This window comes from Salvia hispanica, chromosome 5 (assembly GCF_029641045.1).
Source record: "Salvia hispanica isolate PSC_SH4W2 chromosome 5, Shi_PSC_v1, whole genome shotgun sequence".
NCBI classification, from domain to species: domain Eukaryota; kingdom Viridiplantae; phylum Streptophyta; class Magnoliopsida; order Lamiales; family Lamiaceae; genus Salvia; species Salvia hispanica.
The window spans coordinates 2,412,532-2,436,909 of NC_142696.1; the positions used below are offsets into that span (position 1 = coordinate 2,412,532).

At 39.4% G+C, this 24,378-nt stretch overlaps 4 protein-coding genes and 1 pseudogene across 5 annotated transcripts; 3 read left to right on the forward strand and 2 right to left on the reverse strand.

The window, feature by feature from the left end:
* Positions 1 to 40: 40 nt before the first annotated feature.
* On the forward strand, positions 41 to 1,965 carry LOC125188630 (F-box protein CPR1-like). Its single transcript, XM_048085596.2, has 2 exons — positions 41 to 190; positions 598 to 1,965. Exons 1-2 carry the CDS (start codon positions 97 to 99, stop codon positions 1,773 to 1,775), a joined length of 1,272 nt encoding a protein of 423 aa, XP_047941553.1. The 5' UTR covers positions 41 to 96; the 3' UTR covers positions 1,776 to 1,965.
* A 3,133-nt stretch (positions 1,966 to 5,098) lies between these two features.
* On the forward strand, positions 5,099 to 6,414 carry LOC125190038 (putative F-box protein At3g16210; annotated as a pseudogene).
* Positions 6,415 to 6,858: 444 nt separating this feature from the next.
* On the reverse strand, positions 6,859 to 9,873 carry LOC125190138 (asparagine--tRNA ligase, cytoplasmic 2-like). 2 transcript variants are annotated; one of them, XM_048087342.2, is made up of 5 exons: positions 9,415 to 9,873; positions 7,998 to 8,741; positions 7,569 to 7,754; positions 7,256 to 7,494; positions 6,859 to 7,177 (listed from the first exon to the last, which is right to left on the reverse strand). In XM_048087342.2, the coding sequence occupies exons 1-5, from the start codon at positions 9,805 to 9,807 to the stop codon at positions 6,994 to 6,996; spliced, it is 1,746 nt and encodes a 581-aa protein (XP_047943299.1). In that variant the 5' UTR covers positions 9,808 to 9,873; the 3' UTR covers positions 6,859 to 6,993. The 2 variants fall into 2 exon arrangements, with proteins under 2 accessions (XP_047943299.1, XP_047943298.1); XM_048087341.2 differs by having other exon boundaries at positions 7,256 to 7,500.
* A 2,619-nt stretch (positions 9,874 to 12,492) lies between these two features.
* LOC125186630 (EPIDERMAL PATTERNING FACTOR-like protein 9) lies at positions 12,493 to 13,358 on the forward strand. Its single transcript, XM_048083037.2, has 3 exons — positions 12,493 to 12,720; positions 12,809 to 12,876; positions 12,960 to 13,358. Exons 1-3 carry the CDS (start codon positions 12,666 to 12,668, stop codon positions 13,116 to 13,118), a joined length of 282 nt encoding a protein of 93 aa, XP_047938994.1. The 5' UTR covers positions 12,493 to 12,665; the 3' UTR covers positions 13,119 to 13,358.
* A 1,708-nt stretch (positions 13,359 to 15,066) lies between these two features.
* LOC125186628 (uncharacterized) lies at positions 15,067 to 16,908 on the reverse strand. The gene is made up of 6 exons (XM_048083036.1): positions 16,778 to 16,908; positions 16,645 to 16,695; positions 16,468 to 16,519; positions 15,968 to 16,026; positions 15,739 to 15,784; positions 15,067 to 15,404 (listed from the first exon to the last, which is right to left on the reverse strand). The coding sequence occupies exons 1-6, from the start codon at positions 16,868 to 16,870 to the stop codon at positions 15,316 to 15,318; spliced, it is 390 nt and encodes a 129-aa protein (XP_047938993.1). The 5' UTR covers positions 16,871 to 16,908; the 3' UTR covers positions 15,067 to 15,315.
* Positions 16,909 to 24,378: the final 7,470 nt, after the last annotated feature.

Consider the following 24,378-nt stretch of genomic DNA (forward strand, 5'->3'; position numbering starts at 1 on the left):
ACACTACAAGTGCTGATTTGTAAAACCAATTTTTTTGGTTATTTATACCCACATTATTACTTGAATCACTTAAAAAAAATCATTTTCTACTTCCAAATGACGAAAAATAGCATTTCGACTCATTTTAGCTCAAGCACACACACGACTGCAGCGGCGCCGCTCTCACCACCCGCCGTCTCCACATCAGAAGGTGAATCTATACACTGAGCTTTCTTATTTCACATCCACAGTTTTCGATCCCTCTGTTTTTAGCTCGTTTTATGCCTTTGTTATCGGGATTTCGCAGTAAATTGATATGCTTAAATTACTCTTTTTTTTCTACTGCTTGTTGTAGATTTGGTCTTAGCTGTTACAAATTTGGTGAATTAATTATTGTGGAATGCGTTAGGGTTCAAGGATCATGTTCAATTTTGTGGAATGGATTAGGGATTAGGGTTTGTTTCAGTATTTGTGATATTAGGGTTTGTTTCAGTATTTGTGATATTAGGGTTTAGAGACCTAGATTTTGATGTTGTAAATGTCAATTGCAATTGCAAGTGTGTTACTTTGATGAGATTAATAATTTGGTGTTGCTCTGTTTTCTTTTTTTTTTGTTAGTGATCAAGGGGTTATTAAATTCCGAAATGGGCGAAGATTTCTTCCGAACCCTACCATCGGATATCATAGTAGATATCCTCTCAAGGCTCCACACTCGACATGCTATGGCCTGCAAGCTTGTTTGTAAGCCATGGCTTGCTCTTCTCGCTACCCCCGAGTTTGTGAATTCCCATATTTCCAGAGCAATCCCGGGCCTTGCTGTTAAAACGGACTCAAAGTCATACGACGTCATTGATATTGTGGATGAGTTTGGCTTAGACTTTGACGAGGAGTATCATTGGGAGCCCTCCTTCAACTTCGAACTCCCCTCTGATGAGCCAATCCATAGTTCAGCTAAAGGCTTGATCTTTCAAGGAGGCGTCGATCATGGAGATCTCATCCTGTGCAATCCAGTCACGCGTGACTATATCAAGCTCCCGTCTCCTCGACAAACTACCTCAAGAGATCAGCTTGCATTTGAGACTTTTGGATTTGGAGTAAGCAGAACTACCGACCAATATAAGGTGGTCAGGATTTTCTTGGAAAAACCACTACATGGGCAGTACGAAAATCCACAACATGAGTTCAAAAATGAGTGCCAAGTATACACTGTTGGCACCGGAATGTGGAGAAAAGTTCCCTCTCCCTCTGACAGCCCGCAGAGGTTTGGCCACAGCCTTGCAGGTTTACTTTTTAATGGAAATCTTCATTGGAGGGTAATTGAGAAAGCCAACAACGAGTTCGTTGAACGGATTTCTTGCCTTGATCTTGAAACAGAAGTTTTTAGCACCTTTCATATACCTCCTCGTCCTCCTGGTATAGCTTCGCACTGTCATATGACACCATTTGTTTTGAGGGATCGCCTCTGTTTGAGCCATGTTACAGATGATCTGGTGGTTGTAATTTGGTCGATGAAGGAGTATGGAGATGACAAATCTTGGACAAGGGAAGTTCTCACCGGTGAAGTTTTCAGGCAACTCTATGAGGTGTTTTATGCTTGCGTGATCAAAATTTTTGAAAATGGTGATATCTTGATGGACTGGAACAAGAAGAAGCTATTCTACTACTCCAGCAAGACTAAATCTTGCCATGACCTCTTTTCTCGAGAGGATCATAATGATGATATCTGTACGACCTTGTATGCCCCAAGCTTTCTCTCGCTGAAGAATTTTGCCTTGGAGAATGTTAGCTCATTTTGAGCTGTGAAAGTAGTTTGATGTGTGATGATGAAATGCAAGAATGGTGAGGGACATCTCTTCTTGTGTCATGCATTGGAAATGTTGGTTGTATCTCTTTTGCCAAGATAACATTAGTATTTTCTTGGGTTTATATGTGATTTGGACTTGCTTTCTTTTCTTGCCTTATTAGTTCTATTATCTATTGGAGTAACTTTCTTGCCTTATTACTTCCATTATCTATTACGTAATAAACGTGTAACTGATTTATCACCCGTAGCTTGACATACGAGCCTCCGGTGAAATCACCCTTAGGTGGATGAGCGAGCGAGATACAAGGGCGAGGTTGTGTCCTTCCAATGGGGTAGAAGACTTCAGTTTTATTTATACGAAAGTTTTTTGCCTTTTCATTTCTAATTTTTTTTTAGCCTTTTGCTCTTTTTTTGGGTGGAATATTTGTTTCTTCTCATTCGGTCATTCCCTCTTTCTTTTCACCCACTTTTCATACTGTAAATTTTTTACATATAGGTGCAACATATCAACATCTCTTTTGATAATTTTTTACAAATTATCTAATATTATCATGGAACAAAGATGACCTATGAGGAGTAGAATGAGTTATTCCATTCATGTTTAGGCTTTGACAATCTTTCTATTCTGTAGATCAATTTATAGTTTATTCACCTTTTTAATTTCTTCTATTTCAAAATACAATTCTATTGATTTTTCACCCACTATTTTGATAAATTGCAAATATGCAATTTTATGTTTACAAATTATCTATATTAAAGCGTGAATATTGTGGAACAAAGATGAACAAACATTAGGATCATAAGTAGTTCTTATTTAGGCTATGATACTTATTAACATTTTTTTTAGTAAATGTCGACGGGGAACTGCTCAATCTGTGTTAGCAATAGTAATTTATTGTCACAAACTTTAACATTAACAAATTAATTTGAGGATGTGATATGAAAATTGAAGGTTTTGAATTAAATCGATTATACAAAAATAATGTCAATCGTTATGTTTTCTTCATATGTAATCAGCTTCCAAAATGCATCTGTATTTGAAAAACTCGCGTCATATATATTAAAATGGATATTGACATCTAATATCACGAAACTTTCAAAAAGTTGGGTTTTTCCCACGAACTTTAAAATTGACAAATAATATCACAACTTTACTCCTGGTTTGTTTTTTCCCACGAATGAAAAAATTTCCACAAATAATATTATGATACAGATTTTTTTTCGTAATTTCTCGACAACAATTTTGAGAGCTTCAAGTTTTTCAATCTTTGAAGATAGTTTTGTTGAAGTACATCCTCCAAAATTGTTCTTCAATCTATTAAAATAACATGAATTTTTTCATTCGTGGGAAAAAACAAACCATGGGTAAAGTTGGTGATATTATTTGCCAATTTTAAAGTTTGTGGGAAAAATCCAACTTTTTGAAAGTTTCGTGATATTAGATGCCAATATCCCTTATTAAAATTTGTGTCATATTTAAAAAGCATTTATCTATAAAGAATTCATTTTTTTTTCCATTTAAAGTGGCGGAAAAAATCGTCTTTTAAAATCTCATAACACGAACCATTTTCACTGCAGCGGCGCGCCGCTCTCACCAACCGCCGTCTCCACCGCATTTTCCACCAGAAGGTGAATGAACTTTCTTATTCAACACTCCACACTTCAAATAGATTGATGAATTAATTAGTGTTTATTTACACCCATATGTGATTCAAAGAAATATGAAATTATACATAGCAAAAATATAAAAACTAATGGATATTGAATCTTATTATTAACATTTTATCGTTTGTTTATGTTGAGGAAGTGATCACAAAATGATTTGACTGTGGAAGTGTCAAAGCTGAGCTTGGTTGAGGGCTGTTGGAAATGGACGGTCTAGATGCGATGGATTAGATCTTATAATCTGGTCCGTTGATCTCAGATATAAGTATTGGGGGCAGCTCAAAATGAGCTGATTCGATTTTTGCCCAAAAACTAAAACCAGAGAGAAGAAAAGAGGGAAAAAGAGAGAGAGATCAGCAACTCAGTCCAGGGGGAGATTAGAGTGTTAGAGTTGATCAATTCACACTGCGTTTTGTGAGCTCGAGTTCTCAATTTCTTCGTCTAGTGTCATTACTGTTTTCCTTCCTTGTTTCTGTAATCTTCACCTCCGACAAGAATCAATATAGTGAGAAGTACTTTTCCGTGGATGTAGACTTTTTACGTCGAACCACGTAATTCCGGTGTTGTGATTCTTGTTTTAATTCTTGCTGCAATCGCCTAAAATCAACAGTTTAGATATAATATTATGTACATTTAAGTTAATCATAGATTCATAATACTATAACCCTTTTAAATATTGTACTCTCTCCGTTCCATTTAAAAGTCATGTTTTGTCATTTCCGTTCGTTCCAGTTTAAGAGTCTCATGTAGAATTTATCATATTTGGATATAAAATTTAATTTCATTGTTGATGAAATTTACACTCAAATACTATTATTTTCGTAAAAATAAAACAAAATAAACACCTTTTACATACAAAAAGTCAAAATTGTCATACTTTCCACTACCTCTCTTCAATTAGCACTACGGATGGAGCAATGAATAAATTTCAAACCTCTAGTAATGAATATATTAATTGAATTGTATTTCTTACTTTTTAGATTTTTCGAGGAAGATATATCAATTTATTTTTTTTGCAAATATTAAGATTTTTAATCTTATGTATTTTTAATTTTTTACTCCACCATATATTCGACTGTTTTCTTTATTACTATTGCTAATCAAAACACTCGAATCACGTTTTTTTTTTTTTTTCTTCGATTCTTCCTCTGAAAGCACCCCCGGAAGGTGAATGCACTTTCTTATTCAGCACTCGATTGTTTTCGATATCTCTGATTGAGCTCGTTTTCTAGCTAATATGCCCTTCTTTTTGGTGTAAATTGATGTTTATTTTACTCATTTTCTGGCGTTGTTGTAAGAATAGAGCATTCATGTATTGTTTTTAGGCCATAATTAATTTCATGAACTCAATCTTGTGGAATGCGTTAGGGTTTTAGGCTTAAATTCAAATTTTCAATTGTATCACTAGGATTTGTGTAAATATTTTGTTGCTGCAAATTTGTGTGTATACATAACCTAAAACTAAAACCGATTTTTAGCATTGTAGTAATTTGCAGAAATTGTTGTTATGCATACCAAATTTACCAATTTTTTTTTTGTGGAATGGATTAGGGATTAGGCCTAAATTCAATTTTGTAATATTAGGGTTTGGAGAATGGTGACTTATTTTGATGATGCTCTGTTTATTTTTTTTTTTTGTGTTGATGAAGGAGGTGTTATTAAGTTGAGAGAGGAAAACTGCTGATAATTCCAAATGGAACAAGATTTCTTCGAATATCTACCATCGGAAATCGTAGTAAATATCCTCTCAAGACTCCACACTCGAGATGCATGCTATGGCTTGCAAGTGTGTTTGTAAGCCATGGCTTGTTCTTCTTGCTACCCCTGAGTTTGTGAATTCCCATATATCTAGATCAGTCCCGGGCCTCGCTGTTGAAACACACTAAGTCATACGACGTCATTCAATTTGTGGATGAAATTGGCCTCAACTTTGATAAGGAGCATCGTTTGAATGTAGACTTCTACTTCGAACTCCCTTTTGATGAGCCAATGCATAGTTCAGCTAATGGTTTGATCTTTCTATGTGGCGACGATCATGATGATCTTATCCTGTGCAATCCAATCACACGTGACTATATCAAGCTCCCTTGTCCTCGCCAATCTTCCCCTAAAGATCAGATTGACGTGGAGACTTTTGGATTTGGAGTGAGCAAGCTGACCGGCCAATATAAGGTGGTTAGGATTTTCGGAGAAAAACCACTACATGAGGAGTACAAAAATGAGTGCCAAGTATATACTGTGGGAACCGGATCGTGGAGAAAAGTCCCCTCTGATAGCTCGCTCTGGTTATATAAATGGGTTGGAGGGGTATTTCTGAGTGGGAAACTTTATTGGACGGTCAAGAAAGCAACAAATGGCTCTGGTAGATGGATTTCATGCTTTGATCTTGAAACAGAAGTTTATAGCGCCTTTCCTTCACCTCCGTATTTCTCTAGAGATGCTCTCTTTGGTAAGACACTCAGTGTTTTGAGGGATTGCCTCTGTGTAAGCGATCTTTCACTTGATGGGAGACTTGTAATCTGGTTGATGAATGAAGATGATCAGTGTTTCACAAAGGAACTAATTATCATCCCCCGATTTGGTTACTCCTTTGATGCATATATTCATGTGTGGCCAATAAGACTTTTCGAAAACGGTGATGCCTTCATTGAAGCAGATGGATATCTATTCTACTACTCCAACACGTCGGGAACTTTTGATGGAGGTCTATTCTGCTACTCCAACAAGTCAAAAACTATTGACTATGACATTGTGGTTCAAAAGGTTCGTAGGCGTGAAAGTCTTACAACCATGTATGCCTCGAGCTTTCTCTCGCTCAAGAGTTTTGTGATGGAGAATGTTAGCTCATTTTGAGTTGTGACTGTAGTTTGATTACTGTGATAGTCGTTAAACCATGGGCCTCTTTTGTAGGATTGTCTTGGACCTCTTCGAATATTGATTTCTTTTAGTTAAATTGCAGTTCTTGACATCTTGTCTTCCTTTTTGGCTTTGATTCTTGTTAGTTTTGTGTTCAATTGTCTTTACTTGATAACAGTTGGTGTGCGGTGACTGATGGTTGGAACACGTTCCTTCGGATCAGACTCTTGCGTGTCGATATTTTGGACAAGGCAGTGGCAGAACTTACTGCTCATGTATGCTCTTTGGATTTGACTCCTGACGAAAGAATTCACCATTGTATTGAACTTGTTCTATGCGAGCTTCGAATCAAAATTTAATGATCATAATTTAACCATGGATTTGGGTAGCTTTTAACAATGTTTATTAGTAATTATTTTATCAGTTATGTGAGGTTTAAAAATACAGAATCTCAGTATTTGAGAGTCATGTCTGTTAAGAATTGAGGAATGGTGTTTTGAAGTTTGCAATTTGTGCTTGTTTGATGCTCTCATGACAATGTGATGTAATAAGACTTTGTGACAAGTTTTTGTAGTATTTGATTCTTGGAATCTTATGTATGTACAATGTACACGTGTTGATCCCTTGTCCTAATTTTTCACAATGTAATGGGTAATGAGACTGGTGAATGCCATTTTCTTGATCTTGCTCTAGTTATTTGGTTGTCCGGAGCTTCGCGGAAAAGGGGTGGCATCGCGGACATCGTTGAGCCCAGTGGCATAGAGGACAAAGGTGTCGAACGCGAAGCTGAAACCGGAGCACTTGACAGTGCCGTGCCTTCGAAGATCAAGATACCACTCATACTCCTTTTTCTCTAGGCCTAATTCCTTGATTCTGCAAAAAAAAGTAACAAAACTATGAAAATTTTTCTAACCAGGTTGATCTATTTAAAGATTTTGAACACATTATTACCTTCCACTCAACATGTTGAACCTCTCCTCACTCTGGCTTCCTCTGATCACTGTCCCAACCTTCGGCACAATCACATCAAACGCTGCACACGTCTCCCCATCATCGTTGCTACGAGCATTGAACGGCTTCAGCTCCTTAGGGTGGTTGTACACGATCACCGGCTTCTTGTAGATCTCCTCTGCCAAGACGGATTCGTGCTCCTCGGAGAGAGGCGCCCCCCACTCGATAATCCTCTCGTTCTTCGCCTGATTTGTAAGGCCATCAAAATGTGGGATATCATGAAAAACATGGAACATCATGTGATGATCTTTACCTGTTTCAAGACCTTGACTGCTTCTGTATATGTGATCTTCTCAAAGGGGCCTTCGGCTATCAGTTGAAGTCGATCCACGACGTGCTTGTCAACGCGCTTCTCCATAAATTTGAGATCCTCTACAGAGCTCTGCATTATCCATCTGCAGATGGACTTCAAGAAGTCCATTGCACACTGCATAGAGTCCTGAAATAGCCCATAAACCAAAACTATCAATCTGTTACCGACCAAACAGAAGAACTTATCCCCAAAAATTAGTCTATTTGGAAAGAAATAAAACTCATTTTGTCTACAAACCCACACCAGTTGCCATTCGCAACCAATGTGGGACACTCGTTAGTCATGGCTGGTTCCTTTACCAAACAACCAATACTACGAACCAAACAGGAGAACTTATCCCAAAAGACTAGCCAAAAAGAGCACAAAAACCTCAAGGTCGGAGAAGGCCACTTCGATCTCGACCATCCACATCTCGGCCAGCACCTTCTTCGACTCTGGAGAGCATGCTCGGAACCTAGGCCCGAACGAGCACACGTTCCCCAGAGCCGAGGCGTGGCTCTCCAAATGGAGGCGACCAGAGGCGGACAGGTAAGTCCTGGTCCGCCTCTGCTCGCCTTCGACTAGCTCAGCCAGCTCAGTCGTTTTCTTAAGATCTTGAACCGCAGCAGCCAATGCCTCCTTGTTGCTTCCACTCCTCTTCAATTCCTCAATTTTCTTGCTCTTCTCCTTGATCGAAGCCCGTATCGTCTCCGCCTTGACGCCATCAGGGAGAGTCGTCTCCACGTGGAGCAGACTCTCCCTGGCGCCGCCGCCGCTGGCGTGTGTGACTGTGGTCACAGGCGCCTGCACGTGCAGGAATCCGTTTTCGCGGAAGAACGCGAAGGCGGCCTGTGTGAGGCCGTTTCGGATTCTCACCACGGATGCGACGGTGGTGGTGCGGGGGCGGAAATGGGCGGAGTCGCGGAGGAGCTCGAGAGGGAGGCGCTTCTTGGAGAGAGGGTAGCGGTCGTGGTCGACGGTGCCGAGGTGGAGGAGTTTGTCGGCTTTGAGCTCAATTGTGTGCTTCTGCTTCCTGTCCGGTAGCGACGGCTTCTGGAATGTGCCTTCGACTAAAATGCACGTCCCGGACGGCATAACCTGCGCCGGCCAAGCTAAGGCGGAATCCACCACCACCTAAAAATTATAGGGATAGGACGAAATGTTATGCTACATACTTTATGTGAATGTCACTTTTTCATAATTTACCGTCGAAGTTTTTATTAACTTATTTGAAATTATAGAGAAAATGAACAGATTGAGTTTTGATTTTTAAGTAATTTGTAGAATCAGTGAATATTAAATTTTGAAGGGTTAGAAATAAAATAAATAGGAGTATTATATAGAACAAAACAAATAAGAGTAACATGTACTAAATTAGAGAGGTGGTTATTAATTGGTCACCAATGATATTCACATAAAAGGGAGCATAATATTTCTCCAAGACATAGGTCATGGTGAAAACTGTGCTCTGGAAGAATGTGAATTTGACTTAAAGGAAGAAATTTGAAATTTTTTTGGTCTCTTGTAGTAGGATTTAATCCCACGAAAAGGTATTGCAAATCTTTGCGATCGAAGGTCTAAACATAGTTATTCATTCTCGCAATATTCAATGTCTCATTTGAAACTTTAATTGCGAGAATCGAAGACCATTTTCACCTTCTGGATCACGAAGATTTGTACATGTCTCATTGTCGAATGAGTGCAGTACTAGTTTCGAATGTCGTTTATTTTTATTTTATTTTATTTTATTCAATTACTATTAATTTCATCGAAACACGTGTTCACGATAAACGCGACTCTTTATTACCTGCAGGCTAGAAACGCAGGATCCGTCGCCGATTTCCAAGATCGAGATGGACGGCTGCGGCGGCTTTGGGATAATAGAGTCGATTTTGTCCCGGATCCGCTGCTCTCCGCCGAAGACCTTTATGATCGACCGGAAAAAGGGGAGCTTTGTTTGGAGGACTTCCACGCAGCTGATGTCCTTTGGGCCTCCGGCGGCCGGAGGCGGCGCCGGCGCCTCCAGCTTGAACTCGCGGGAGGACTTCACCCACCCTCCCACGACCACCCTCCGCCCGATCAGCCCCGCGCCGCCGTCGGGGCGGCCGGAGATCGTGTCCACGGTGACCCTTTTCGAGTATTTGGCGAGGGGCAGTGGGGATTCCACCGGAGCTTGCACCGGAGCTTGCTCGGAGGTCATTTTTTTTTACTAGAAAAATTAAGGGAGTGTTTGTTTGTTTGTGTTTTGATTTGAATGATGGTGGGAATTGTTGAGGGGAGAGATAGTATTTGTATATGTATGTGTGGAGAGAGAAATGATGCGTTGCTTGAGGTGGATTGTTGAGAGAGAGAGTTAGAGAGAGAAAGGAAAGGGATTGATTGAGGGAGATGAGGAGGAAGAAGAAGATGGAGGCCAAGGATTGGTATTCTTCAGAGGTTGGATTTCGCGGGAAGGTTTCAACTTTAAATTACGGTTTGTTTGGTTTTTACTTTTTGTCTTTTTTAGGTATATTTTTATAGGGAGAAATTTGAAGTTTGAGGAAATCTTTGGAATAATTTATATGTTGATCTAAGTAATGGGTTAATGTTGGGTTCGAATAGGATATTTTGATTTGGAGTGGTTTTAATCAATTTTTTCACAATTTAACAAATTTATTAATATTACTCCCTCGTCCCGCTTTAGGAGTCCCGGTTGAGTCGGACACATGTTTTAAGAAAAAATTGTTCGAGCGTGTGATAAATAAATATTGTAGTGGATGTTGAGACCCACTTTTAATTGAGTGTCCAATAAATAAATGTCATAGTGGATGTTGAGACCCACTTTTAACACTTTGTAGGCATTTTTTATTAATTTATTTCAACCGAGACTCCTAAAGCGGGATGCCCAAAATTGATTAACCGAGACTCCTAAAATGGGATGAGGGAGTATATAATTGTATCAATTATATCTAATAGATTCAACCTACCAATGCTAACAAAATCCTTTTTTTTTGTTTGTTTTGTGGAGTGTTTTTTACTATGGGAACTTGGCTCAATGATGATGGAATATAGAAATTGTAAGTAGGAAAAAAATATTGGACGGGATTGATTTATTAGTAAAAGGGATAATATTTTAACCCAGAGGGTATATTCGAATGGCAATAGACTCGTTAATCGTTAATTAAATGGTCAGGAGATTGATCCTACGAATGTGAAGCAAATCCTTGGGTCAATTATTTTACCACTCGAGATGCCTACAAATCAGTACGAGGAATAATCATTGGGTTTGTTGATGAATATCCTTGGGGCTGTTCGATTTGCAAGATTGTATCACAGATTAAATATGTAGTGTGTTTGGTTAATGAGATAACTCAATCTTACATGAATAATCATGAGATAATTTATGATAGTTGATCCACTAATAACTAAAATAATCTTACAACTCAATCCTAGATTATATTTTAGTATTATTTTATCTTAAAAAACCGAACACCACCCTCTACTAACAAAAAAAAAGTGATAAAATTTCGAAATTGAATAAAACTGATAAAATAATCAAATGTCTGAATAAATTCGGTGATCAACCCTTAATTATATATATACTTTGATTGGGCTTATTGATCGTTAAAGATGGGCTTTTGTATGGTCGATAACCGATCTTTTTAGAAATATGGGCCGGCGAAGAATTTCATTTTGCATTTCGCTCCCTGAAATCAGACATAATTTGACTTCGACCCTCACATGGGTTTCCATGGGTCCCACACAACAATATTGTTAAATTATTGGGATAGTTCTGAAAAGATCTAGAAATAGCTTCAAATAATTAGTTTGGTGAATTTTTGGTAACTCAATTATTTTATTTCTCAAATAAAATGTGAAATTGCTTAGCTTCTGAGTCAATTTGAGACTTCTTTTTGGATTCATCTGTGATTGGATTCAGCTTTACAGGTAGGCCATCTACAAGGAAACAGAATAATTTATTTAAATTATTTTAGAAACTGATAAATAATTTATATGCTTTTTGGGTGGAGGGAGGCATAATTCTATTTTCAGACAAAGAAACATGGTTACTCAGAAAAACTTTTATCCAATGTTCTAAATAATTTTCTAGGTGTATTATTATATTTACACTTTTCAAGATTTTTTTCATGGATTAGATGTTTTAACCTATTCATGATTTTTTGTCAATCAAACAAGCCTACAACGTTTGGTATAGGGTTGAATTCTTGCAATTTTAAGATTGGATCTTGCATAGGATGTTTTTTTTTAAAAATGGTTAATAATGATTCCACATTTATTCCATTATGACTCGAACCAATGACCCATTGGGTAGAGAAAAAGTCTCTTACCAACAAAGCTGCGTTGTATCATCGATCTTGCATATACGGTTGATTCGACTCGACGGTTTCAATTTTGCTTCAAATTTGATCGTTTTTATTGTTTTTTTCAGTTTCTCAACGGATTTCACATTTCCCAATTTCCATGGATTTTTCACATTTTCCTCTGATAACAGCTTAGAAGCATAATAGGTACGCCGGTTCTGGTTCCAGATGGGTAGTCCAAAAACCACAACCATCTGACTAGTTCCGAGCTGAGCCGGTGATTCGGATCTAACCATGTAATATCTATATCTGCATACAAAAAAATAATACCACATGTATAAGTAAATAAAAAAATCATCCAGTCAAAATGTACATAACTTGATTCTTTTCTGCCATTTATTCCATGGACAAAATGTCTTTATGAAAGATAGCAATCAGCCCCCCTCCCCCCTACTATGAGGCCAACAAAATACACAAAAAAATAAAATAAAATGATTTGCAAAGTTGGAAAGATACTGTATAAGATTTTGTAGGTCTATGGAAGGAAATGGAATGATGCAGCATTTTATTTTATTTGAAAATGTAGTTTTGTCTCTTTTTGTTTCTTTCTGCATTAGTACTACATATTTTAGCCACTATTCATACATCCACACACCCCCTTTTTTCCCTCCTTCCCATCTTCACATCCTCTCTTTCCGGGCTCAATCAGTCCTGTTTCTACTCCAAATACTTTTACCACTACAAACAAGGCCAGACGATGAAGAAGCATGTGCTCCTCCTCGCCTTGCTCTGTGCAGCAATCCTAGTCCAAGGTTGTAATTAAGTCTGCCATACTTGATTTTTCTCGGTTCGTATTGCTCCATGGTTTCATGCATGTGACTAGTGATTTTGGCAATGCAGGGTCCAGAGTTCAAAAGGGACATGTCAAAAACTGGAAAGATTACAATATTCCATCAGAATTGAGAGAAGTAAGTAAACTATAAGATTTTCAATAGCATCAAAATCTCAGTGTCTGAGCCATGGATTGAATTCCTTGTTGTGGGGAATGCAGGGAGGTTCTAGAAGGTTCTTAATCGGCTCGGTGGCTCCAACTTGCACCTACAACGAGTGCAGAGGTTGTCGGTATAAGTGTAGAGCGGAGCAAGTACCGGTTGAAGGCAATGATCCCATGAATAGTGCTTATCACTACAAATGTGTGTGCCACAGATAGTTCTTTTGCCTTTTCCTTGACTTACTATGTCCAAATATACAGTCAGAGTCAGTCTCTACCTTATGTTTTTTGATACTACTATAAATAACTGTTGCTATTACTAGGAGGAAATATAGATCCCTTTTGTCTAGAGTGGTTGTGTTTGTGCCATTTTTGTTTATTAAGGTTTTGGAATGTTGTTAACCGGTTTTGTTGGTGGAGGAGCAGATTATTGAGTCTGGTTTATGGTTTTTGAATGTTGTTTAACCTACAATTGTATTTCCCTACACTAGGTATAACATCGTATCGACATATAATCCTTAAAGGCCGAGCCCTATGGGATAGTCTTCTCACAGGACTGGTTAAGATCTGAATCCAAACGCATATTTCAATGACAAATTTGTTTTCGGTTGGTATGTGTAATACTATGAGTCTATGAGTTCCGGTTTCTATCTTGATCCATCTTATGGCAAGATGGTCTCATCATAAAACATGCATTCAAATTTTGAGGGCATGCATCCTAAAAATCTAAAAGCATGGTCCTCACAAAAGTACCCTTTATATGCATGCTTTCCACTTTATAATCATACATACCTCAACCATGGTGATGCAAATCCATGAAGAACACAGATCCATTGATCAAACGCGCATCCGCATGCACCTGCACATTCATCAGACAAATACATCAGGTGCAGCAGCATCACTTTCAACCCACGAACCTTAGAATATCAAAATTTACAGTGATAAGACAGGTGGGGGTGGGGGTGTAGGGGATTTGCAAGAATGGTGAAAAAAGAAGAATCACAATTAACTGCAAGTGGCACATGGAAGTGGTCCCAAATTGGTGGCATGATGCTAGAGCACATGGGCATTCTTGATTTAGAGAAGATATGACTAGAAAGGCCCCATTTTTGCAGTGTACAAGCAAGATCCCTATACAAGTTTATTGTACTTTGACAAAGTTGCAGCCTTTCCACTTCCTTACAGAAGCTTCTCGCAACGACTTTATGGCAACTTCTACACTATTATGCAGAAAGCCGTTTTACCTTTTTCACAAACTGGTTTTGGTACCTCTTTCTGCAATCAAATCTATTACATTCCCATGCACCACTTTGATGCAGTAGATGCCTCTACAAATTACAGTAACAACCAATGATTGAAGGAACATGTATAATATATTGCTTTTAAAATGAAAATTATAAATTACTACCTTGTGGCAGAAGGGAACTTGAGTTACTGAGACTGCTCTAGAAACCATCACTGGTAAAAAAAAAGGTGTGGAATAACAAAAAACAGTCAATGATACATACGTCTGAACAGATCGTTTATATGATGAAACATGAGCATGCGGTATCAGACACTTTGTTGCAGTGATGCCTCTAGAAATTACTTAACCTGCAGTAACAACCAATGATTGAAGTGACATGTATAACACTCTTTAAACTGAAAATTACCTTGTGGCAGAAGGGAACTTTAGTTACTGAGACTGCCCGAGAAACCATCACTGGTAGAGATTGATGATTCTTTGCAATTAAAAGGTGTGGAATAACGAAAAACAGTCAATGATAAAACTGAACAGATCGTTTATATGATGAAACATGAGCATGCGGTATCAGAAGATTCACATTAAGGCTTGCAACATGCTCCTCAAAGACAATCATTGATCTCACAATTTAATTCCAGCAGTAAATTTTAAAACTAGACACAAGCTAATAAGTGACATCCAAGTTTAGAATAGCATCATGTGATCTCGGATTGGACCATCACATTAAAGTGATGGAAAGAAGAGCTAGCTAATACAGAGCAGCCTGTTCATAAGAGGCATGTTTGTGTGGAATTACCAAGAAAGTTGCTACAGCTATTTTTTCAAGAAGGTAGGGGTGACCACAACTGTTCCCCTTTCAGTTTTTCTTATTGAAAGATCAGTTGCTTCTCGACAAGTTACAAGTAGCTCAAAGGTACACGAGCATGAGAAAAAAAAGGAACTAGCATTAACTGATATAAGCTGACATCTTGAATGCATAAGAAATCAGTTTTTTACTATTTTTTACATGTATCAAATACATTTGTATCAAATACATTTGAGTGTCGTTTCACCATCCTCATTCATATTAGCAATCCTCCTCCCTAGCAAAACCATTAATGTTCCATTAATGTTCTCCCAATCAACAGGAACCGGTAATTAAGAGAAGAGCCCACAACCAGTAGATTCCAAGTTCTACGAGGATGAAGGTGGAGATGGTGGGGAGGACAGAAAGGCATGGTAAGATGAAGATGCAAGTTGAGCCAAAGCCGGAAGTGAACCACCTGCATGTAAATCAAGTCCATATGGAAAGAAATAAGATGATGCATTTTCGTCATATTACAATAGCTAAATGGTTGAAAAATCACAAATTCTATTGCCAAACCCCCACCACAGCTAACTACATCAACAGTTTGCATGAAAACAAGTAGACAAAAGCCAGCTCCAGATCTCTTAATCTATCTATACAGCTTCTTGCGAAAAAGATGTTTCAGCAGACATGGCCGACAGAGTTGCTATCAAAATTACGCAGATATATAGTGTGTAGGATTAGCAAGTTATGATCGAGAGTGTGTTTAGCTAATAGACATGAGCAGTTAATTGGAGCAGCCATCTCACCTGCTAGCCCGGCACATCCTGATGAGAAAATAATGACAGGAGGTCCCTGCATCGAGAAAGATGAATTTAGATAAATCCGACAATGGAAAAGCAAAAGGAAGATGGGATCTTATGAGATAAACATCTTTATAAGTAACATATAGCTAAATGAAACATAAGAGAAACAAGGCTAAAAAACAGAGTATGTTTATAGTCTTCAAGAACAAAAAAGCAGCACCAATAGACTTACACCAACGAAGAATTGCAGCCACATAGGCCCTTTAATCCTCCTCCTAACGACGGGCATAGCTGCAGCAGTACAAAGGAAAGAGTGAATTTTTCGCAATCACATACTCCCCTTCCCAGCAAATCAAAATTTTGCAGCAAATCGCTAAACACTTCGCTACCAATAGCACATTAATATCGAGAAACGGAGCACTGAAGAATAAGTTGTGATTTCATAGCACTTAACCCAAGAAGAACCTCAAATTTCTTTCGTACTTGGATTAAAAACTAACAAGAGAAACGGCAACCTTGTCGCAAGCAGCACGACACTCATCAATCCTACTACGGTTCAATCTAAAGCTAGTGATTGATGGCAGAGTTGTTTTAAACCAACACGACTATCTCTTTCGATAATACAATAATAGAACAATACCTTATGAATAGGAATTTCATCAAACAAATTGTGTGCACAATTCAAAGTCTACCATAAAGCTACCAAAAATAAACAAAACAAGACAAACTTACTGTGGTTGAAGCCGTAGACAGCGCCTGCTATCCCTCCAACCGCCGTTCCTATCTAAACTCACGAGCAACAACAACACAAAAAAACTAAATTATGAAGGAAAATAGAAAAAAAAAACAAAAAAAAAAAACAGAAATTCACCCAAAAACCAAAAACACGAAGATTGTTTTAATTCTCACCATAGAGAAGCCTTCTCTAACGAGTGGCGAAACGGTCCACTTGCTAGTCTCCTGCAATCGTAGAAAAAATCTGAATAAAATCGAACTACAGCCATAAAAACTGAATCAATTTTATTTTTTTTGGGCGGCGTACCATCTCCTTAGTGAGAGGGCCGGCGCAGTGCGGGCACCGCGTGAATTGATCATCAGCTTTAGCATTTCCGCCGCCGCGATTTTGCTCCGCCATCACTGCAGCTCAGTTTAGTGAATCAATACAGCTTGAGAAAAATATTTACAGAAATAAATAAATAAATAAAATTATTATTATTAAAATGAACAGGCCCAATTATTATGGGCTTCTTCAGTAAAAAATTATTTACTATATTAATATTGATAGGCCCAATTCAATTCAGTCATTTTTTTATAGCCACGATGTATTAACTTAACTCATCACTCATGTTTTACTTTTATATACTAGTTTATAATCTCTCTTTTTCTTAATACTGTAGTTTATAAACTCATTTACTCAATAAGTGTAGACTATACTATAATCTAAGTACTCTCTCCTTCAGTCCTTCCACGTTAAATGCCTCAAGTGTCTCTTATTTTCATCCCGCTAATAAATGACTTATTTCACTTTTTAAAATTTTGACCGGTGAACTTCACATTCTATCAAATCATTCACTCAAAATATATAAAAATGGAGAACAAACCTCTTATGTGGAAGTTGACAATCCTAATTAAATATATAATAGGAGTAGTATATAGTGGAGAGTGAAACTCTTGTTAGTATTTATAGTGGAAAACAATTCTGAAAGTAGAAAATCATGATTATAGTACTCAATTATGACCACAAAAAATACATTAGTTTTACCATTTTGGGATGCTATCAAAATTAGACTAAGTCTAAATATGGAAAGTTTTAAATAAATAATAATTCTACACATCATCCATAATATGGACCTCACAATGCACTAACATTTATTCTACTACCTTTTTCCTCACTCTCTCTTACTTTACCAACTAGTATTAACAACCGAGCTATGCACGAGACATAAGTGTTTCAAGTAATGATAAATATAGAAAATGAGAACTGAAAGCAATATGGAGATTTAAAAAAAAAAAAAACAGATGTACTTATCTTGTATCACTCAAAATGAAGAATTTACTACTCCCTAGTGAATGAAACATTATGCAATTTTTTTAAATTTTTTTTGGTGTGTAAATAAATCCAATAAAATAAAAAGAAGTACAATAAGAGCTCGGGTATACCCGAGGGATACAACCAACTAGTCAAGCTAGCGAGCCGGGGTGGGGATCAAAACAATACAGTTGAAACTTGGGTATACCCAAGGGCTTTTACTAAGCCAATGTACAATGCGAACGGAACAAAAGTCTTAAACCTAGAGAGCCTAGGGCTTAGACAAGCGTCCTTGCCAAGTAGAATTTACATGGGGAACACAGGCATACCCGTGTGGGGGCAGTCCGGGTCTGCCCCCGAAACCACAAACGTGAACCCTCTAGCGGAGAGGGCGGGCCTCGTTAAAACCTCTCGGGGCAAAACCCATTGGGAAAAATCCCCAAGAGGAAAAAGAGTACCCTAAGAAGACAGGGAAGGGGGAGGAATGGCCGTTGTTTGAGTGATTGGTGCCCCGTCCTCTGATTGAAATTTATCGTTCGTAACCATATATGCCTTACTGGTGAGATCGGAAAACCTGGTTCAAATATATATGTAGGAGGACCACTCTGGTGGGAGTGGCCAGGCGATGGTGCGGACGATGCTCGGTAGTTCCCCAACATGGTGGGAACTCAAGTCGCGCCACCGAGTCCCTTGCGCAGACCCTCGGACACCACCAATGTAAGAAGCTCGAGTGCTTCGTTAGGCCCATCGGAGAAAAATGTGTTGCCTCGGCCTCTGTTTGAAATTTATCGTTCCTAACCATTACGCCATATTGGTACATTCGGAAAAGTGGGATTATTTATATATGAAGGTGGCCCACTGTGGTGGGGGGGTGGGCCACGCGGTGGTGCGTGACGATGATTTGGTAGTTCGATAACATGTGACAACTCAAGTCCGCACCACCTTGTCCCTTCTGCAGACCCTCGAACACCACTACGGTAAAACTCGAATGATTTGTTAGGCAATGTCGGCACACGAGACATAATTGGCCATCCTACCTTGGGATATACCCATGGCAGTGGTAGACGCACCCTGCCAAGGCAATTGCCCCAGCCCGATTATTATTAAGGACATTTAGCAACCAAGAGCCATTACAACGGAGTCCTCCGGGTACAAGGAATAGAGGACAATACATGTGACTCTTTTAATCTCGAACACAAGATGGTTCGGATCAAAGACAATACTATGGAAGACTAATAAATTTCTGGCCTTCCAGATGAGACTAACCGTAGCCGCAAGTGCTACCCATTTGGCCCGTTTGGTGATGGCAGACCCAAAGTTTTCTCGAGCCATCCACTTGATTGCGTTCTGGATTGTTGTGAGGGGTCTTGAAACTCCAAGCCAAGCCTTGATCTTCCCCCATGTTACTCTACTCTTTCTGCACTTGAAAAAGATGTGGCTTGCTGATTCGTGTTCCATGTTGCAAAGAGGGCAAACACGGTTGATGTCGAGGAATTTGAGCCGATCACGTGTAGGCAATCTCCCGAGTATTGCCTGCCATGTGGTGAAGGAATATTTTGGTGGAATATACCCCTTCCACACAAACTTTGGCCAGTATCTTTGTTCACCTTTCGGCCTGAACCACTCATATGCCTCTGATGTTCCTTTGGATTGGAACCAAGTGCCCCACAGCAGCTCCACCTCGGTATTCGGCAGGTGTTGCAACATTTCGTCGCGTATGCCAAGCAGTGTCTTTATCAGTTGCGAGTCCCGGTCCCGTGCACTCCAGTCCCAAAAGGAACGTTGCCCAATATAAATGTTATGGATCCATTTGATCCATAGGGAGTCCTTCTTACAAAAGATATCCCATAAGACCCTCGATAACAATGCTTTGTTCCACGATTTAAGGTTCCTCAGACCAAGACCACCTTCCTTTCGTGGGAGGCAGAGTGTCTTCCATGCAACTGGATTATGCTTTGACCCCCACAAGAATTGTCGGGTCACTCTAATAATGCGGTCAATGACCGTGCCGGGGAGGGGGAACACTTGGATCCAGTAGCAATCGACTCCTTGGAGAGCGGATTTAATCAGCTCGGTGCGGCCCGCATAAGAGAGATTTTTGCCCGTCCATTTCTTCGTGAGGGCGGTGATCTTGTCGAGCAGGGGTGAGTAATGAGCTGCCTTTAGCCTCGTCGAGTTTAGAGGGATCCCAAGATATTTTGTTGGCAATTCCCCCAATGGAAATCCAAAGATACTTGCAATCTCAGTGAGCTCACGTCCATGAACTCCTTCGGCAAAGAGTTGGGATTTCTCACCATTAATTTGAAGGCCCGAGCATTCCGCGAATTCATCCATCGTGTCGGCTAGTATTCTGATGGATCCCTCGTCGCCCCTACAAAAAAGCATCAAATCATCTGCGAAAGCAAGGTGTGTTATGCGTAGATCAGCACACTTGGCATGATAATTAAACTCAGCCTCCGTACGAGTTGCTAGTAGCCTTGAGAGGTACTCCATGCACAAGATGAAAAGGTATGGGGACATTGGATCCCCTTGGCGCAGACCACGTTTCCCTTGAAAGAACCCATGTGGGCTTCCATTAATAGCAATAGAGAAGGAAGGTGTTGAGACACATTCCATAATCCAGTCCACAAGTATAGGATGGAAGTTGAGTCCGAGCATGACCGTTCTTAGGAAGTTCCAGTTGATAGTGTCGTAAGCTTTCCTAAGGTCTATCTTTGCCGCACATCGTGGAGTTGATCTTTTAACCATGTAGCCCTTGAGAAGTTCTTGTGCAAGGTAGACATTGTCCATAATGTTGCGCCCCGGGATGAAAGCGGATTGGGCTTGGTTTATTAGCTTTGGCAGCACTGGACCAATTCTCTTTGAGATGATCTTCGTGATCACTTTATAAATCACATTGCAGCAAGAGATTGGCCTGTAGTCTCCTACTTTTGGGTTGGCCGACGTTTTCGGGATGAGGGACACTATTGTTGTGTTGATTCGCCTTAGAAGTTTCCGGGTCCTGAAAAACTCTTTGACCGCCTTAGTCACGTCGACACCCACCGTGTCCCAAGATTTCTTGTAAAAAGCAGACGTGTATCCATCAGGCCCCAGTGCCTTGTCATCTCCAATGCTAAATAAGGCCTCCTTAATCTCGTCGTCCGTCACGGTCTTGATCATGTCCCAACTCTCCTCAGCATTGAGAGTGTACTCATTTTGCACGATGTACGCCTCGATTGGTTGGGTCTCGGATCTGGTACCAAGAAGGTTTGAGAAATAGTCCACAAACTTTTGGTTGATTTGTACCGGGTCTCTTATTATAGATCCATCGTCGCTACACAGAAACGCAATGTAGTTCCTTGCGTTGTTCCTCTTGACCAACCCATGGAAGAAGGAGGTGTTATGATCACTCAAGAGTATATGCTTATTCTTAGCTTTTTGCGAGAAGAACTGCCTTTCCCATCGGCAAAATTTTTCAGCATCGATCTTGAGGGCCTTGACTTGTGCTTGAAGTTGTGTGTTGCTCGTGTCCCCATCTAATTGAAGTTGTAGCCTTTCAAGCGTGGTTGTTGCCTCGGTTGCCCTTTGGGAGATAAGGCTTGTCTCTTTGAAGTTGAAATCCTTGAGATGTTTCTTCATCTCCTTTCCCCTTTCGGCTAGAACAAATTGTGCCGTTCCATGGAATCTGGCAGCCCATTTTTCCTTGACCAAGGAGTCATAGCCTGCATGTTTAGTCCAAAAATTGAAGAACTTAAAAGGCTTTGGAAAGGATACCCGTTCTCCAAAGAGGGAGGTAAATGCCGGGGAATGGTCTGAATGATAACGTGCTGGCTGAAATACTGTTGTAGCGATGTAATTGTTCCTATGCCAAGCTTCATTTACAAGGACTCTATCAATTTTGCTGAACCTTGTCCCATTGGTCTATGTGAGCTTGCAACCTGTGTACGGGACATCCTTGAGGCCTAGCAAAGCACAAGTGTCGATAGGGTCTTTCATCTCATATTCAGTCGCAATGCGGTCCCCTACTCTTTCGTCCGGAGCCATTACACAGTTGAGATCCCCGCTGACCAGCCCCGGTTGTTCCTCTACAATGAACTCAATCAACGAGTCCCACATTGGCAAACGCTTAGTTGGATTGTATAATCCATAAACAAGCGAAAAGTTAAAGTAATTATTGGAAATTAAACACCTGATTTTGGCGTTGATGGTTTGTTGTCCGATGCTAATTGGTTCCACGTCCACTGTCTCCGGGTTCCAAATTAATAGCATACGCCCACCAGGTATAGCATGGAAATTGTTGGCTGATCTCCAATGAGGAAAGTAATTTTCCAAGAAAAAATTTAGGCAAGATGCCTCCATTTTGGTCTCAAGTAGACCCATAACGTCGACTTTATTTGATCTGATAACGTCGACGATTGTAGCATGACGGTTGGGCTGCTGCATGCCCCTTACATTCCATGATGAAACAATCATGACGCACCATCGGTGTCATCACCCAACCATTCCTCCCAAGTGTCCGGAGGAGGTCTTGATCTTGATCTAGAAGCGAAGCCAGGTTTGTCCCTCTTCTTGTGCTTGTCCTTGTCCTTTTGCTTACGGCCACGGTCTTGTTGTTGTTAGGTTTGGTATACTGAAAAGCATGTTTCGAGCAAGTTTCGCGCGAATAAAATCTTGCTTGTATACGTAAAACTCTACAATCCACTTTTAACCCGATTCAGTATTATTCGAGCAGTTCCGCACGAATAGAATCACTATTATTATTACATTGTGTTTGCTTGTGCATTTATAAGATGTTTTACAAACATTTAAATGCATAAAAAGTAAACAAAGTCTAAGTCTTTTGCTTAGTAGACCGGTTGTGGGCGTCGTCCACTTTAAGGTAACACGGTCAGATCTATGCAATGCTTTGCAAAAGAAAAAGAAGAATTTCACAACCTAGATAGGCTTTGGCTACCTATCGTGAAAGGTTGCAATGTCAGTCCGATTATTTCTAAGCCTTACTGAAATAAGATGACATTGGTGTGGTATAGCACCGAACGGATCTAACAGCAAGACGTGTCTTTATGCTATCTACTGAAACACTAGGTCTTGATAAAATACTATTTCTTAATCTACATATGTTAGCATTGAGCATACGGTATTGATTATGCACTACTTTGACTTATCAAATGGTGCGGGTTTTTCGCAACCCAATAATCCTGATATATTGGGTAGTGGTGATTAATATCTAGCGGTGCTAGGATTGCTATTATGTTGAATCGTGCACGAGGAGAGTCTCGTTTGATAATGTCCTCAAGAGGATCTCGAACAAGGTTTTATTATTCGGAAAACTGGCCAGTTGGAGTTTTATTACTCTATGAATAATAAATAAATGTTTCTTGCTAAGTCCACTCTTGGAATTAATAAGATATTAATTAATTAAGTCCATAGCAGACATTAATTAATTAATGGACATTTATATCTTAAGCGCGGGAAATAAATAATAAAAGTGGAAACCCGGATTACTTGTAATTTCGGATTTGGATGGAGAGAGTTCAATATTACTTCTGTAGTGGCTGCTCGTAATATTCCAATTATAACCTTCCATAGATCCCTGTCTGGGCCCAAAAGGAACTTAATATAAATAGGAGAATAAAGGAGACAGAATAAACACAATTTTCATTCTTGCAATTTTCGAAAATTTCGAAAATCTCTAGCTGTAGAGAATTTCGAATTCTGCTCCTATTCCCAAAAGGATTTCTTCTGTCTTCTTTATTCGAGTCCTAGTATTTTGATAAGATCAGCCCACCCACCCTGATATCGAGATACAGTTCGGGAACCAGAGAGAAGATCCGTGGTCTAGTATTGAAGATCATCATGTGGAGAAGGCGCGAGCAATCAACGATTCTTTGGAGAATCAAATCGGTAACCCTAAACCGTAGAATACCTGTTTTAGGATTTATTTTGTATGAGCATGAATTGTTTGTGTTCTAGCATGCAATTATCCGTTTAGCATGTGAATAGATTAATCGCATAATCGGTCAAATAAATCCTTATCTGATTTATTTGTTTTGTACAAGTCTTCCGCTGTGCAAGGGGCACCAAACCCCAGCAATTGGTATCAGAGCCAGTTTTTGGCTTTGATTATGTGAATTAATTTCATGTTATATGAATTGCTTGAATGCATGTTTTTATGCGTTTCTGCGTGTTTTATATATATATGATGATTACATGATAATATTAATCGTTATATTCGAATTTAATATATGTAATCGTTGCGCTGCTGTTTTGGAGAATTAATGGTTCTTCTCCTTTTGTGTAATCATTATGATTACTTAAGTTCGTTGACTCCAATTCTTAATTGAATGTATATCAATTTGTTTTGTAATCTTTGAATTGAAGTAATGACTACATGGATATCATATTGATATTAAACATTGCTGTACGTGTTTCAATTTGAATAACGTAGTCGGCAGAATCTCCGCCGTAATCCAGCGATGAGTGGGAGCAGCGCCGGCGGCTGCAGAGACGACGTCGCACAAGCGACGACGCAGCAGCAGCGCCAGAGGCGTCGCAACAGCGAACAGCAACACCGGAGCAGCTGCGACACGGCGGCAGCGACGTCGGAGATGTCGCAGCAGCAGCAACGGTGGTTT